We start from the raw sequence: 14,084 nt of genomic DNA, 5'->3' as shown, positions 1-14,084 counted from the left end.
TTATCATGTATATGCCTTAATTACCATTTATCTTAAAATACGAGCTTCAGAGTTTTGAAATACAACCCACTACTATGTAAACACACAAAAAATGCCACCTTATAAATGCACCTGCCACTTCCCATCCTAATGAAATGGAGAACTAAAAAAGCATTTTGTAAATCCACTAAGTTCTTTACCAATTCCATAATCAGGTTAGAAAGATCAGAAAACTGCTACAAGTTCCTACACTGCTGTGAAACAGTTCACCAAAACCAACTTCCAAGACCTCCTGTGCTACCCACAGAAGATAGGTTTTGTGTTGGAGAGGAGGAAGTGAGCTCAAACAAAACACATAAACAAAACCTTTTTATGTCTCAGCAAATTAAACATTACCCTGAACGTATCTTAATCAAAGTACCATAAAACTAAAACATTCCTGTCTATGCTTTAATATTATACTTACCTCTACAGTATCTAAGTAAGCCTGGCCATCCTTGCAGTGTTTGAAAACACGTGAAACTATCAAGTGAAACAGCTTATTTATCATACGGTCATAACATTGAGCACATTCATCCTTAGCTATTTTGCCAAGTCCCTGATCTGTAAAGGCTCAGACTGGACTGCGTGCATGTTCTCACTGCAGAGAGTTTACATTTATTAACCTGCAATCTCACACTGCAATACTGGTAAGAAACCAATTTGACAATACGTCAACGCTTTCTCCACAGGAAACACCTTGACCAGCTCACAGGAACAAACTGTTCTGAAGAACACTCGAGTACTTTTATTTTCTGAACTCCTTTTGCCTTCTGTGGCAAAGGATGGACTTGGACAGCTTTCACCCTTGCCATACACCCTCGATTTTGAGCAGAAGTGGGGCAGAGTTCCTCATTAAGAAAGTAACTTGGGTCCTTATCACCAAGGAAGCATCACCCACCCCAGATACAATGCCACAGTACCAAACAAATTAGTACCTTAAACGTGGTAAAATGCAAAGAAGCAAGACTTTAAGCAAAGAGCTGTACTGAAAGCTAGCACTTATCCACTGTTCCTCAGTTCTTATAGCATTTCGAGCAGAACAACCTACTAAACCTCAGAGTGCCTTTGGGAGCATAACTCCGAAAAGGAAAGAGTTTCTGAATGCCACTTTCTAAACAAGAGAAAAGAGGCTGTACCTGAGTCCCACCCACCCTTGTCAGGGAAAGCGCCCCCCGTGAGGGAGCCCCTTCACCCCATCTCCCCACGACTAAAATCCAGGCACTCGCAGCCCCCTCCCAGCCTCTCCCTGTCCCCCTACCACCCCCGGTGTGCGAGCAGCCCCATTCTCCCTGCCCCGTACCCCCCAAACCCTGGCAGCCCCCTCCTGCCCCATGTCTACCCCACACTTGACAAGACCCACAGCCCGTTGCTCACCCTCAGCGGCCACTCCACTGCCTCACGGCCCCCGCATTTCACCCCCTCCCATCACCACATGCACCCACCCTCCCTACTCTGTCAGCACCCCCGCCCCCCGAAGGCCTCACCCTCCCTCCCCCCCAAACCGGGCAGCCCCCGCCGCACCCCCCAAGCCCTGGCAGCCCCCCCCCAAACACTAGCAGCACCCCAACCCCCTCACCTGCCTCCTTCGGCAGCCCCGACCCGGAGGGGGCGGCGGGTCAGGCCCGAGCCCTCCGCGGGGCGCGGCGGCGGCGGCGGCGCTATGGCAACTGCCCACCGCGGCGGCGGCCGGCCACAGAGACACCGGCCAGAGCGGCGGTCATAGAGCAGCGAGCTAGACAACACCGGCCGGCCCGCCCCTGGCGGCGCGGCCGCTTCACTAGCGCCCTCAGGAGGCCGAGAGAGCAGCGCCGCCCGCGGAGCGCGGCGGATCCGAGGGGCGCGGGTTCGAGACCCGCTCCCGGCGGGTGGGGGGTAGAGGGGGGGTTTGGGGGGTCCCATGTGCTCCGGAGGAGTTTCTGCTGTCTGCACCGGGGCTTAGCTGCATTGCCCGGGAAGCATACATATACATGCAGATACACCCATATATAGATACATACACACAGCCATGTATACACAGACACGTACATCCCCCCCATATATACATATATGCGCACAATACATATAAACATACAGTTATATATGTATTTTATACATATCAAGGGCAAATGAGCGCTCAGTGCCAAAAGGCATCCCCACTGCTTGGGGCGAGGGGTGCCCTGTCTGCCCTGGGACGGGTTTTATCACCCCGCTCCAGCCCTTTCCAGCAGTTTTCCAGCTGATTTAGGCAACGGGAAGGAGCAGGGAGAGGGGACGTCCCTGTGCGCGCAGGCACAGCCAGGCCCTGTCTTACAGGGTTGCCGAAGTGCCTGTCTGAGCATGGAGGAGAAAGGCTGAATTAGGATATTTAGGTCAGAAACTCTTTTCAGCCTAATTTTACTATGCAAATTCAGGGCAAATCAGCTTGAGAAAGAAGTCAAGTTTTTCCAGATCAGGTAATAGATTCCCACAGCCTGAACCGTTCTGCTGTCCCCACACCGAGCAATAACCAGCACCCACAGCACTGCCTTCCCTGCAGCAACACAGCCAGAAATTCAGGACATCGCCGTCACCTCGCACGCACGCTGCCTACCTCAGCGGCGAACCCCGGAGCCGAGGAGCTGCCACCCGAAGCTCAGCCGTGCCCCGTACCACGCTGTCCTCCCCAACCTATCCAGCTCTTTCCCAAGAGGGCATAAAACTCCCACAGCTGCAATTAGCTGATTGCCAAGGAGAGAAAATCCCCCCAAGTCACCGCTATGCCTGAAAGCCCAGGATAGGTAGATTTGGAGGAGCACAGCCCCACGTCGTTGCCTTCCCCCGGTCTCTTCCCGACTGAACGGCACCGTCCCTGTTGAATCACGGTCCCATGACTGCTGCCCGGTGACTAAGTGCAAAAGCAGAGTTTCTTCTGTCATTTCCTGGGGGCCACGGCAAAGATGCACGCTGGGCACGTGGCTGGTCTCACGCCAAGGCAGATGCAGGGTTCAAAGCGGGCTGTTCCCTTTCTCATCCTCCTGCTAGTTAGGGGAAGGAGGCAGCGAGAAAGCCCCCTTGGTTCAAACATAACCAAAGAGGTTTCTATTTGGCTCTTCCCCTGCTCCACACTCTCTGTGAGAGATTTGCTTCCCCTACAGAACCTCAGGTAGAGAGATAAAATAGCAGTGCACAGTTTCGGTTGAAACTTGGGGGTACCAGCTCTTTCGTCACAGCTTCAAGACACATAACAAGCTAAACTTTCTGCTTGTAAGGACCAGCCACATCAGCACAAGTCTCCAGTGGACAGGACAACCACATTCCTCTCGCCCCAGCCAGCAATCCCTGGAGCCAAACCTCCCCTCCCAAGCTTGGAAAGCCCAGAAATGCAAATAAATACACAACTTTAAAATACATTTATTTTTACGGAAAACTGTTCAATGGTACAGCTCACGTTGCTTCGGCACGTTCCCCTCCTTGGGCAGGACCCGCTGGGAGGACAGCCCTTCCCACAGCCATGTGCACGGGGCTGCAGTGGCTGGGTGGCCACAATGGAAGAGGTGAGACCCACCCCGTAAATCACAGCCCTGGGAGCACTGGGGGCTCGATGGTTTCGCAGGAAGCACAGCTCAGAGATGTGCAAAACAAAAATCTGTGCTGAGACCTCTTGGGAAACCAAAATGTGCCTTCACATACCCCTTTCAGCTGCCCCTTCCTTACAGCAGCTATTTGCTCAGAATACAGGGCTGTACAGTGTTATGTCTACTCTGGAGAAATTAGAACCCAAATTCTGGCTAACTCGGATTCCTCTTTGCCCAGCACAGCCTTAGAAGGCTCCAGGAGCTGTACTGCTGTGTTATTAGCTTAACAAGCATGCCCTGATGAGTCCCAGCCCCCAAAATCTACATCAGCAGCCTTGGAAGTGCAAGCCATAGCTCAGCTCACCTGCCAAGGAGGTTTCTCACTAAGCAGAGGGCAAGGGTGACTAGGGCATCTGGGATCAAGAGGAGAGGCCACGCTCCGTCCCAGCCTCCCATCTCCTTTCTGGCACCGCATGACCCCCAGGAGTTGCCCAGAGCAGATAAGAGCAGCTGGAAAGCACTGGAGCAAGGAGATATTATTTTAAACTTCACCACATGCAATTGAGTAGTAGGTCCTTGAGCATTAGACAGGGCCAGCTGGTGTCAGTCAGGACTCATCCACCCCAGCTGATCCAGATTATAACCATCAGTTAACAGCAATTGTTTATGCAGCACAGTAGTGCCCCCAAAATACCAGCAGCTCCCTACAGGGTCTGGTGTTACTCTGGGGAGGTGGCAGATCAAGTGTCCAGTTATGTCCCAGCTCATCAACAGCATGTCCCAACTCCAGTCCTGCTAGGTTCTAAACCTCAAAATTTTAATTAAGTTAACAGCAGTCACCATTAATTGAATTCCAGCTCTCAACAACCACAGCAGTGTACAACATTTTTTAATTTCAGAACCAAGACCACAGTGGACTGCCCAAGGACTGTCGGGCAGCGAGTTATGGGGGAACAAACCCAGCACGAGGAGTCATGGGTTTGTGCAGGGACATGCCAGCTGGTCCCAGGCCAACACCTTAGGGCAGGGCTGGCTCTGCTGGTTGAAGACAAGCCTGCAGCAGAGGAGAGAACCCGGTTGTCATGCTGCCCACACAGCCCAGCCACTGCAGGCAGCATCTGCTGAGGCAAGGAGATCTCCAGGGAACCCCACACTCATTTTCCCTGCAGCACAGAAGAACAAGAGCTTCTTCATGTTGGTCCTTCCCAGGGCTGCAGGATTCTGAGGCAGTCCGTAAAACCTTCAGTGTGCTTGTCTGCTTTTTTGCAGCTCTCTTGGACCTTGACGTTTGCTTTTCCACCCACATCAGAGCCCCTGTGTCGGTGTTGCTGGGCTCAGCTCCTGCACATCCCCATTTCCAATATCCAGCTCCACCTGTATCCCTGTTGGCTGCAAGGAGAAACAGAGAGGAGCTTCACCTCACACTGCTGGGACTCTAAGGGCAAACTTGTACATCACTCCATCACCTGCCCCAGAGCCAAAAATCCCCAATTACATCCCCTTGATGATTTCTTTCTGCCGGTGCCCTCATTTTAAGTGGGTCTGCTGAACACAGAGATACAAATAGAGAATGCAATTTAGTAAAGATAGAACATCTTGCTCCGAGATATCCCCAGACACTCTGTTACTTAGCACATCCAGGATGCGTTTTGCTGTCCAGCATGCCACCACGTCCAAACCCGTTTGGATGAGGCCACAGAGCGGGCTCAGAGCCAGGAGGCCCAGGCAGCACTGCCCCGTACATAGGCAGGATTCAAACCAAAGTCACCTCTGCAGGTGTCAGAGCCAGCTCTGCCCACGTGCAATCAGGAGAGCGAGACAAGCACAAAGAACACAATGACCTGGATTGGAAGTGGTGCCACTCATTTAACATGCCTATAAAATACAAGCTCAGGCTGTTGGGAGGAGATGCTCTTCTCTTCCGTAGCATACAACCAGGCTGGCATTTGCTCCTCTTCCATTGTCATGGGTCACCCAGTGAGGCCTGATCCTGCCCTACCCCCAAGAAGGAGCTTCCCTCTGCTCTGAAGCCAGGTCCATGTCACATAGCTTCTCCTCCATTACCAGAAGGACTGGTCCAGGGAGCCTCACCTGCCGGGATGACTTTGCCAAAGAAGCGACACGCTGCGTGGTGGCTTTCTCCCAGGTGGCTTCTTTGCTCTCCAGCAGCACCCGGGTGCTGGGCACAAAACTCCAGGAGCGGCCGAGGGCTGGCTTCAGTGGACCGGTGCTGCTCTCCCTTGTCACCTGGTTAGTCACCTGCAACACAAACAGGCTAATCGGTGCCTGGGAAAAGCAGTGCCACTCAGTGTAATGAAACACCAGAGATCACTGGGAGATAATGGCCAGTCTGCTACTTCTATGAAGTTTTTTCTTCTCCATCCTGAGCCCTCCTTCTTAGCACACCCATGCCATCCCCTCTAAACGTATCCCACACAACCGTCCCAGACATGTACTCAGGTAGGAGCTCACTCCTCTCTGCAAGCTGCAGTGACTCCTGGTGCTGAAGCCACCTGCAAAGTTTAACCTGGAGCCTCCAAGCGTCCTTCCAGGCACCCCGTCCTTGTCACTTTATTGCTAATCAGAGCAAAGGGCAGGACTGTCTCAATGCCTTCCAGTGCCAGGTTCAGCAGACCACCATTTTCTGTTGTGGCCTTCCCAATTCAAACACTTTAATTGTGGTTACAGCAACTTGTCCGGGTGCATTGAAGCAAATGCAATTGCTTGGCCAAGAGCTGGGGAGGACTAGAGCAGGGCCCCCTTCCAGTCCCCAGCTCCTTCTGGATGATGCAATGCCCTGCAGCTCCTCCAAGGTAACTAAGCAAGAGGTTACTTAGTAAGCTGGCCAGCCCCTTAAATGAATGGTGTTATATCAAAAATAAATACAAACAACCATTTAATCTGTCTGTACTTAACTCTACCTTGCTCAATCAAGTGAATGCCTTGTTGGCTGAGGACAGCAATAAAGGCAGGCACCAAATCAGCCCTGTTCTTGCTCCACACTTGCTGGAACAAGATATCTGCAGGCTGCAGAGAAGCAGAGCTACATCAGGGAGCAGAGCACCGTGGGATACAGGCCTCTTGCTCCTGCTTAGCTGGGAGCTGGGTCCCCCCCCTCCCAGGGGCTCCAAAGCCTCTCCAGGGCTCCTCACCACGGCACACGCCAGCATGCAAAGGACAAGGTGCAGCAACACTCACCACAACGGCAAGGCTGAACTCCTTGGCTAGTGTCTTCAGCTCCCTGGCCAGCTGCATCATGATGGCCAAACCTGGTGGAGGACAAAGTTTTGGGTGTTTGGGGATCAACCCCCAAAGTGCATTTTGGAAGCAGGTGACATCCAGATTTGCATGAGCACTAGATTTAGTGCCAGTGCTGGTGTTCATGGACACCTTCAACCCATTTCTATTACCAGCACCCCAATGTACCCATTACAACTGCACACTCCAGGGCACCTTGGCCAAATGGATGTTGCATGGACAGAGCAATTCCCAAGTTGTCCCACCCCCTCCTTTCCCATCTTAGAAGTTCTGAAGCCAAAAAACCCTACGAAAGCACCAGGAGCTCCAGACAAAGCTGGCCAGGTTGATTTACCAGGTACAGGACTCCAGCTCACAGCTTCATTTCCTACAGCCCATGGCTTCAAGGGGACCTCCTGTGATAGCATTGGCTGCCACCCAGGTGTGCAAGACCCTCTGGAAGGTATTTGAGGGGCCTCCTTGGCATCTCAGCCAGCAGAAAGCCCCTCACTCCTGATTTATGGTCCTTTCTGGCAGAAAGAGCCTCAGGGGAGCTTTGCAAACTGTGCCAGCAACCATGATGTATCTGTGACACTGTAAGCAGAGGTTTTAGTCTGTGTGCAAACAGTTCAGTGCCTCCTCTGTTCCCTGGCTGGGTTTCAGACCACCAGCATGAGTTTGCACAGCCACAGCCAGCTTGAATGTTTGCTGATAACACTGCAAACAGATTCTCCTTTTATCCAGTCCCAAAGGAAAAGCTGGGAGCAGTTGCACCCACATCCATCCTGCCCCAGCTCCAGACACAGCACACATGGAAGGAAGATGCTCTTCAGGACGAGCAGAGAGGTCTGCAACCTCATTGCACATCCTAACGAAGCAACTCACCCTCTGAGTGCTTGCCGCCCAGCAGCGGGTAAATCACAGCCGAGACCGAGTCAATCACTACGATCTTGAGAGGTCCCATGGAGCTCACAACCTGGAAGAAGGAGGCACTGTGCAATGTGGAGTAACAAATCCTGCAGTTTTGGAGGTCGTGAGCTGCACAGAGGCTCAAAAGTCCCCAGGGCAGGGTGATCTGGCGTCACTCATCAGGCACACAAGCCCTCATGCCCTCCTTGCAGCACTGGGGAAGGGAGAAGGGCCCAGACCCTCGCTCCTACCTGCTGGGAGAGGCGATCCCGCAGCTCCTGCAAGGCGCTCAGCATTTCATAGATGTTGAACACACGGACCACCTGGATCCGCTGCAGAGCCTCTAGCTGCGGCACAAAGTGGTATCACCAACAGCCTCATTCCCTCCAGCTCCAGCTGCTACCAGCTCTTTGCATTTATACCATGCCATGGAGCCAGGGACCCTTAGGTCTTCCACATTTGCCTCCACCCCGTGAACACCGTTGTCCCCATTGCACTGATGGAAGAAGCAATGCGGATTGAGCTCAGGGAACAAAGTGTGAGTGACTACAGCAAGCCCTCCCCTTCTCTCCAGGAAAAAAACCCCAAAACCAAAGTGCAGTGTCTGTCCCTGAGCATGGCACCCACCCAGCCATGGGAGGAAGAGTTTGGACCCAAAAAAGCCCATGAGGACAAAGGCAGAGTTGGACAGACAAACCACCTCTGAGGGTTGTCTGCTGGCAAGAGTCAAGGCAGTTTCAGTGCGAGTGGAGGGACCAGCGCCAGGGGAACTTGCCTGTTCTTCTCCATCCTCTGCCCGGGCTCGAAGTATCTGGTAGAGTCGGGAGGCTGTGAACCCCCCCGTGGAGTCAAGAAACAGGACATGCTGCTTGAGGCCAAGAGACACGCTGGCTGCAATGCCCAGGCACACCTGGAGAGGCAGGGACTGGGCATCAGCCAGACCTCCCAGGTCTCTCTGCTTCACATACCTGAAGGCATCATCTTCACCCTACTTGTCCTCTCCTCTCTCCTCCGTCCCACTCACCTGCGTCTTCCCACTGCCTGGCGGTCCCATGAGCTCTGTCACTTCCCCTGTGTACAGCCCGGAGTCCAGCAGCTGGTCCAGGCTAGAGGTTGAACACAAGGTGGGATTATCAACACCCCTTCAGCCAGAACGGCAGGGGTGTCGGGAAGCAGCAGGCCCCAGATATTGGTCCCTAGAGTCCCCTTCCCAAATGCAGACAAGTGTTTCAGGCTCTGCTCCTTCCCTCCCATCTTCCCTCTCCACATGGTGGGCAACAGCAGATCTGCAGCGTGGGGGCTACAAGAGGATAGTCCTGAGCTAGAGAAGAGCTGTGGTCCTGGGAGCAAGGTTTGAATACCCAGGGTTTCTCTGCATAGTCACTGTAACAACCCAGCAAGGCGACAGGGGAAAAGAAGAAATAAGGATATGCAATAGAGTAACTCATTTCCATGCCTGATCTAGACAGTTTGGACCATCATCACTCAACAGTCCCCCCACATTCATAACCCTCTTCTCTGGAGCCCTCAAGAGAAAGGCTGAAGGCAGCATGCTGTCTAGTCTGGAAGCGAGACACACAACCACTTCGCAAAAGGTGTGCAAGGACAACGGCAATGTCATTCCCTCAAGGGACACAGACCGGCTGGCTTTACATGAAGAATTCTCATCTCTTGTTCACAAAAGGCAGAGCCAGGCTGTGGCTGGAAGTTTTTAAAATAGCTGCTGGGGATGGTTTGGACACCACTGAGCCTGCTCAGGGCATCACCGCATTGAAATTCAAAGCCTGCACTGGGCAACCATGGCCTTTTGCAGCAAGCCCAGCCCCAGGCAGACCTGCTGGCTCGCCGGGTAACGTACCCACCTTGGGCTCCCAGTGGGCAGGATGGCCGTGGAGCTCTTGAGCTCCTCATAGAGGTCTGCTCCATTGGTGGGGAAGGCAGAGAACTGGGCCAGGAGCACACGTCTCACTGCAACCAGCGCCTGGTGGGCAGAAAGATGTCTGGAAATGGGACTGAGGAAGTCCAGGGCCAAAAACATCTGCTGCAGAAGGTCCTCCCCCAGACAAGCCCACCCAAGCCGTGAGCTGAAGAGCTCTGAGCTCCCCAGTTAACGTACCAGGACTTCAGAGTCACCCTTTACCTTGTAAGACAGGGAACACTTCTGGGCAATGTCCTCCAGGTCTGATGACACAAAGTCCACCACTGCAAATAACATGAGGAACAAGAAGTTGGAAGCCAAACCTGGACAGACCACAAACACGACCAGCTTAAACAAAACCTGCCTGTGGGCACCAACAGGCAAAATGTGCGTGCCCTCTGCCAACACTTCAAGTGGACGAGCAGGATGCCCCACAAATTGAAGTATTGGAGTTTTTCCTCCGAGATGGCCCTGCTACCCATTGCAAAACAAATTGTTTCTTGCAAAACAGACCAGGGAGAGAAACTGGTAAAAATTCTCCTTGTTTTGCTCAAGAGCTGCCCAGTGCCATTTGATAGCTAGGGCCAGCCTAGAGAGTCCCCTTCTGCCAGCGTACCACAGTCTCACGGGGCTAGCGACTGACCTGAAGTGCCAGCCCTGAGCATGCCAGGAAGGGCTAAAGCCACAGAAATTAGAACAACTAGCGGCCCCATCTCTGCTCCCAGGAACCACTCCAAGATTCATTTTTTCAGACAGGTGTGTATGTTACGGGTTGAAAAAAAAAAGTGGTAAAAAGCAATTCTTATAGGGAAAACAAGGATTACAAAATCCATGGCTCCAGCACCCACAGGATCCCACAGACTCCATTTAACAAGAATAAAATGGTGTTTTTCTCAGCTCTAATCCAACTTCTCAGAGCAAGTAAAGAATCCACTTGAAGTCTTTCTTTCCCCCTCTAAGAGCAGGAGGTGCCCAGGGTACAGTGTGCCAGGAACTTGGGCATTTTTCAGAGGGAAAAATTCACAAACTCTCCTGAAATGCCTTCTAGAAGCCATCAATTGATTGCCCCTCCAAGAGCCTCTGCAGAGACCCCTACCATGTCCTAACACTCTCCTGCTCCTATGGAGAAGTCCTGACTCATCGTATTCACCCAGAGGGACTCAGAAGACACCCAGCAAGGAGGACACAGGAGGGATATTGCACCAATACCACCCGTACAGGGTACAGGGTGCCTTTCCCTGGCACAGGGACTGGAGCTGCAGCCCCCCAGGCTCCTGCAGTCAATACCCAGCGTGCTCGTGGCAGACAACCTGCGCCCACCCTCCTTTTCTCTACAGGGCTCTAAGAAAACTCCCCACTGCAGCTTCTGGGCTGCAAGCCAAAGCCACAGAGGTGGGAGATATTTTCCAGGGGCTGCCCCACAGCCCAGACCACCCAGCCTGGCAGACGGGTCCCGCGCAGGAGGAGAGCATGGTGCCACCCCGAATGTGCAGGGGATGACATTCCCCAAACGGAGACCCCGCCGCCGCTCCGTTACCTGTCCTGATGCCGTTCGCCCTGAGAAGCTGGATCATCTCTTCGGTGAGACCAGGGCAGAGCCCGGCCCGCAGGACCACCATGTCCTCAGCCCCCCCCCAGGACGCAGCACCACAGGGCCAGGAGGAGAGGAGACCTGCGGAGGAGATGGGAGAGTGGATTTGGCACCGTCCTGACACGGGTGGTGCCTGGCCCCGGAGCTACACGCGCTGGGGAGACGCTACCCAGGCTGTGTCTGGGATGGGTGGTTACGGTGAGGGTTTAGTCTCCCTTTGGGGCCAAACAGCCCCAAATCCTGCAGCTGGGCTCCTGCTCACAGCAAGCGAGCGAATCCCCATCCCAGCTATCTTCAGCAGAGCCCTTCGGGGCAGGCGTCCCCGTACGAACACAGAAAACCCTCCAACGAGTTTCCCCGCCCCATCCTCACCGCCCTGCCTTCCCTTTACACCCCCAAATGCACCTCCCGCTCCCCTCAGCGCCCAAAGCCAGGCTGCCCGGGGGCCCTGACCCCAGCCCCCTGCCCGCTCCCCTTCCTGCTTCCTGCAGGCCAGCGGAAGAACCGGGCAGGACTCATATTTGCACTCCCATCTAGCGGCTGCACAACCGGCCTCCAGACCCACATCTAAACTCCCGGGCAACCTCCAGCCCCTCCGACCACCACCGCTCTACCCCCCTGCGAGGGGCTGCCCGGGGGTTTTGGCCCCTGGTTCCCCACCGGGCCCAGCAAAGACCCTGCGAGCAAACGGGTCTGACTTCTGGCCCTGGTTTTGGTGGGAAGCGCTGCGGGTTTCTGCTGGCAAACACCCCTCCGGAGCGTCTCCCCTCCTCGCTGGTCCCAGTAAGGAAGAACCTCGCCGGCTGCTGACACCCAAGGGTGCTTCTGGAAGCACACAAAGACAAACGGGAGTTTTCAGCTCACGGCACAGCCCGATACCAGCAGGGACGCTGGGGGAAGCACCAGAGCCTGCTCAGGAGCTGCAGTAAAAGAAACAGAAATAAAAGCTCCCCCTGCTTATCTATAGCAACTCCCCCAATCACCAGCTGTCTTTAAATGACCGTAGCACAGGTGCCAGCAATGCCATGGCTCCCGGCTCTATAAATAACAGAACCAGAGCCTGGGCTAACTGGTTTTGGGGGGGTAGGTGCTGCTGCTGGGGGAGGCTGGGGAGAATCAAGCAAGCTAGTTTAAAATTTGAGAGAAAAATTGAAGAAGTAGGAGGTTGAAGTAAGGCTAGTCTAGTCTTTCTTTTTACAGAGTTCTGTGTTTCTAAGTAGAGCCTGTTTCACTTTTAAAAGTATAGCTTGTGTTTAGAGCTGGGTTTTTCACTCCTGATGTAGCCGGGCAGACCCATGGAACTCTGCAGAGATGATGGCATTTGAGGGCTTGCTGGGAGAGCAGCTGATGGGAATAGGAAAAAAACTAATTATCATTTCTGAGGTTAATTCAGAGATGAACCTGAGCTCTATGTAAACATTTTAACTGTCCTAAACTTGCCTTAGGGGCTCGGGGGCATTACATGCAGCTTTACTCTGGTCTCTAATGCTGGGTTGGAAAAAAGCTCAAGCCCTGTGAGCTGAGCACAGCTACCTCTGCAGCCCTGCTGTTGCTCTAGAGGTGCCAGAGCTCATCCTGGGATTTTCTGGAGGATAATTTCATCATGGACCTTGCCGGCTTTTTGCTTTGGAGCCGCGAAATAAGGTGGGATCCCAGGACCGGGTTTGGCAAGTTAATGTCTGCAGTTGGGCTTGCAGGGTGGAAAATGAAGGTGCAAGGGGAGAGCTCTGCCCCGAAAGGGGGTTGCTGCAGGGAAAGCCTGGGGATTCTTCCCCTCCCTGGCTGCCTGGGGCTTGAATTTTCCCAGGAAAAGTTGTTTTGGGTTTTTTTTTCTTTTTTTCTTTCCCATCTGAGGCCTGAAGAGGGCCCCCTGCACTAGCTGCTGCCTGCCCTGCCAGCCAGTTGAGGGGCTATCACAAAATGCATTAACACATCCGCTCCAGCTGCAGGAAGGCAGAGGGAGAAGGAAACCCCCAGGGCTGGCACCCCCATCCCGGGCAGCTGCTCCTCTTCCCTGCCGGTGTGGTGTCATCACCGATACCCTGTCCCAAAAACTCAGACCAAATGGAGCTGAGGCTACTCTTAGCTCTGCCTTGAACGTTAGCAGTATGAAACACAATTTTATTTTGTTGCTTAGTTTACCTGAAGTACCTGCAGTGCTGTTGCTTGTGAAAATGAAGCCTTTATTCTGGATAACTTGAGAAAGGCTGTGCTATATATACTGTGAGTACTGAAATGAAGCAAGCGGACCCTTCCCCTGTACCTAAAGCAATGTAGGAAGGGGTTTCTGGTGTGTTAGTCCAGGTGAGTCCTAGAAAAGCCACTGTACTGAGCTTATCCAAGGCAGAGATGGCCTCTTACACCCTCCACAGATGTGGTCCTTGTGCCTTGGACCTACCCCCAAACAGGTGAAGGTGATGGAGCTGCCCTTGATGGAGCCACCTGCAACTGCTGTACAGGTGATGTGCTGTGAGGAACTTCCAAATTGCTTTGCAATTATCTCCTGCCCGGATACCAGGGATCAGGCAGTGCTGCTGGTGCAGGGTGAATAAATTAGGAGACCTGAACATGGCAGTCTTGTGCTGATTCTTGCTGCATAAGATCCACAAGCCACCACACAGCCCACCAGTATTAAAGATAACTGATTTGTTGTTTTTTTTTTCCTTTGCTGTGTCTCAGTGTGGAAATGCGTTGTCTGCTATAGCTCAGCTCTGCAGCATAAGCCTGATGGGAGCAACTGAGCCAATACCAGTCAGCCCGTGCTCCCCTTGGTCATTTCCCGATCCCTATTCCTAGTTTCCCCATTTACTTTATTGCCGGGATGCTTGTAGGTACACTCAGGGAGGCAAGGCCTGTGTTTTGGGGGAGGTAAGTT

General features: G+C 53.3%; 2 protein-coding genes across 7 annotated transcripts in view; both read right to left on the bottom strand.

The window, feature by feature from the left end:
* Positions 1-2,788, bottom strand: part of RFFL (ring finger and FYVE like domain containing E3 ubiquitin protein ligase) — a 33,922-nt gene extending 31,134 nt beyond the window's left edge. The window contains exon 1 of one of the 2 annotated variants that reach the window (XM_075032566.1): positions 2,591-2,788. The gene's annotated coding sequence lies outside the window, so the exon portion shown is untranslated. Of the gene's footprint in view, positions 1-1,597; positions 1,737-2,590 lie in introns of those variants that run through there. The other variant, XM_075032564.1, reaches the window with a different exon arrangement.
* Positions 2,789-3,379: 591 nt separating this feature from the next.
* Positions 3,380-12,119, bottom strand: RAD51D (RAD51 paralog D). Of its 5 annotated transcripts, none has more exons than XM_075032557.1 (11): positions 11,908-12,119; positions 11,156-11,290; positions 9,841-9,902; positions 9,563-9,681; positions 8,725-8,806; positions 8,401-8,610; positions 7,952-8,047; positions 7,677-7,767; positions 6,753-6,823; positions 5,646-5,813; positions 3,380-4,943 (listed from the first exon to the last, which is right to left on the bottom strand). In XM_075032557.1, the coding sequence occupies exons 2-11, from the start codon at positions 11,235-11,237 to the stop codon at positions 4,860-4,862; spliced, it is 1,065 nt and encodes a 354-aa protein (XP_074888658.1). In that variant the 5' UTR covers positions 11,238-11,290; positions 11,908-12,119; the 3' UTR covers positions 3,380-4,859. The 5 variants fall into 5 exon arrangements, with proteins under 5 accessions (XP_074888658.1, XP_074888662.1, XP_074888659.1 ...); XM_075032561.1 differs by lacking the exon at positions 11,908-12,119 and adding an exon at positions 11,615-11,806; XM_075032558.1 differs by lacking the exon at positions 11,908-12,119 and having other exon boundaries at positions 7,952-8,043; positions 8,472-8,610; positions 11,156-11,869.
* Between the last annotated feature and the right edge of the window lie 1,965 nt (positions 12,120-14,084).

Source organism: Buteo buteo, chromosome 7, assembly GCF_964188355.1.
Source record: "Buteo buteo chromosome 7, bButBut1.hap1.1, whole genome shotgun sequence".
Lineage (NCBI taxonomy): Eukaryota > Metazoa > Chordata > Aves > Accipitriformes > Accipitridae > Buteo > Buteo buteo.
Note: the sequence above shows the minus strand (reverse complement) of the source record. Positions and strands in the feature narration are given on the sequence as shown.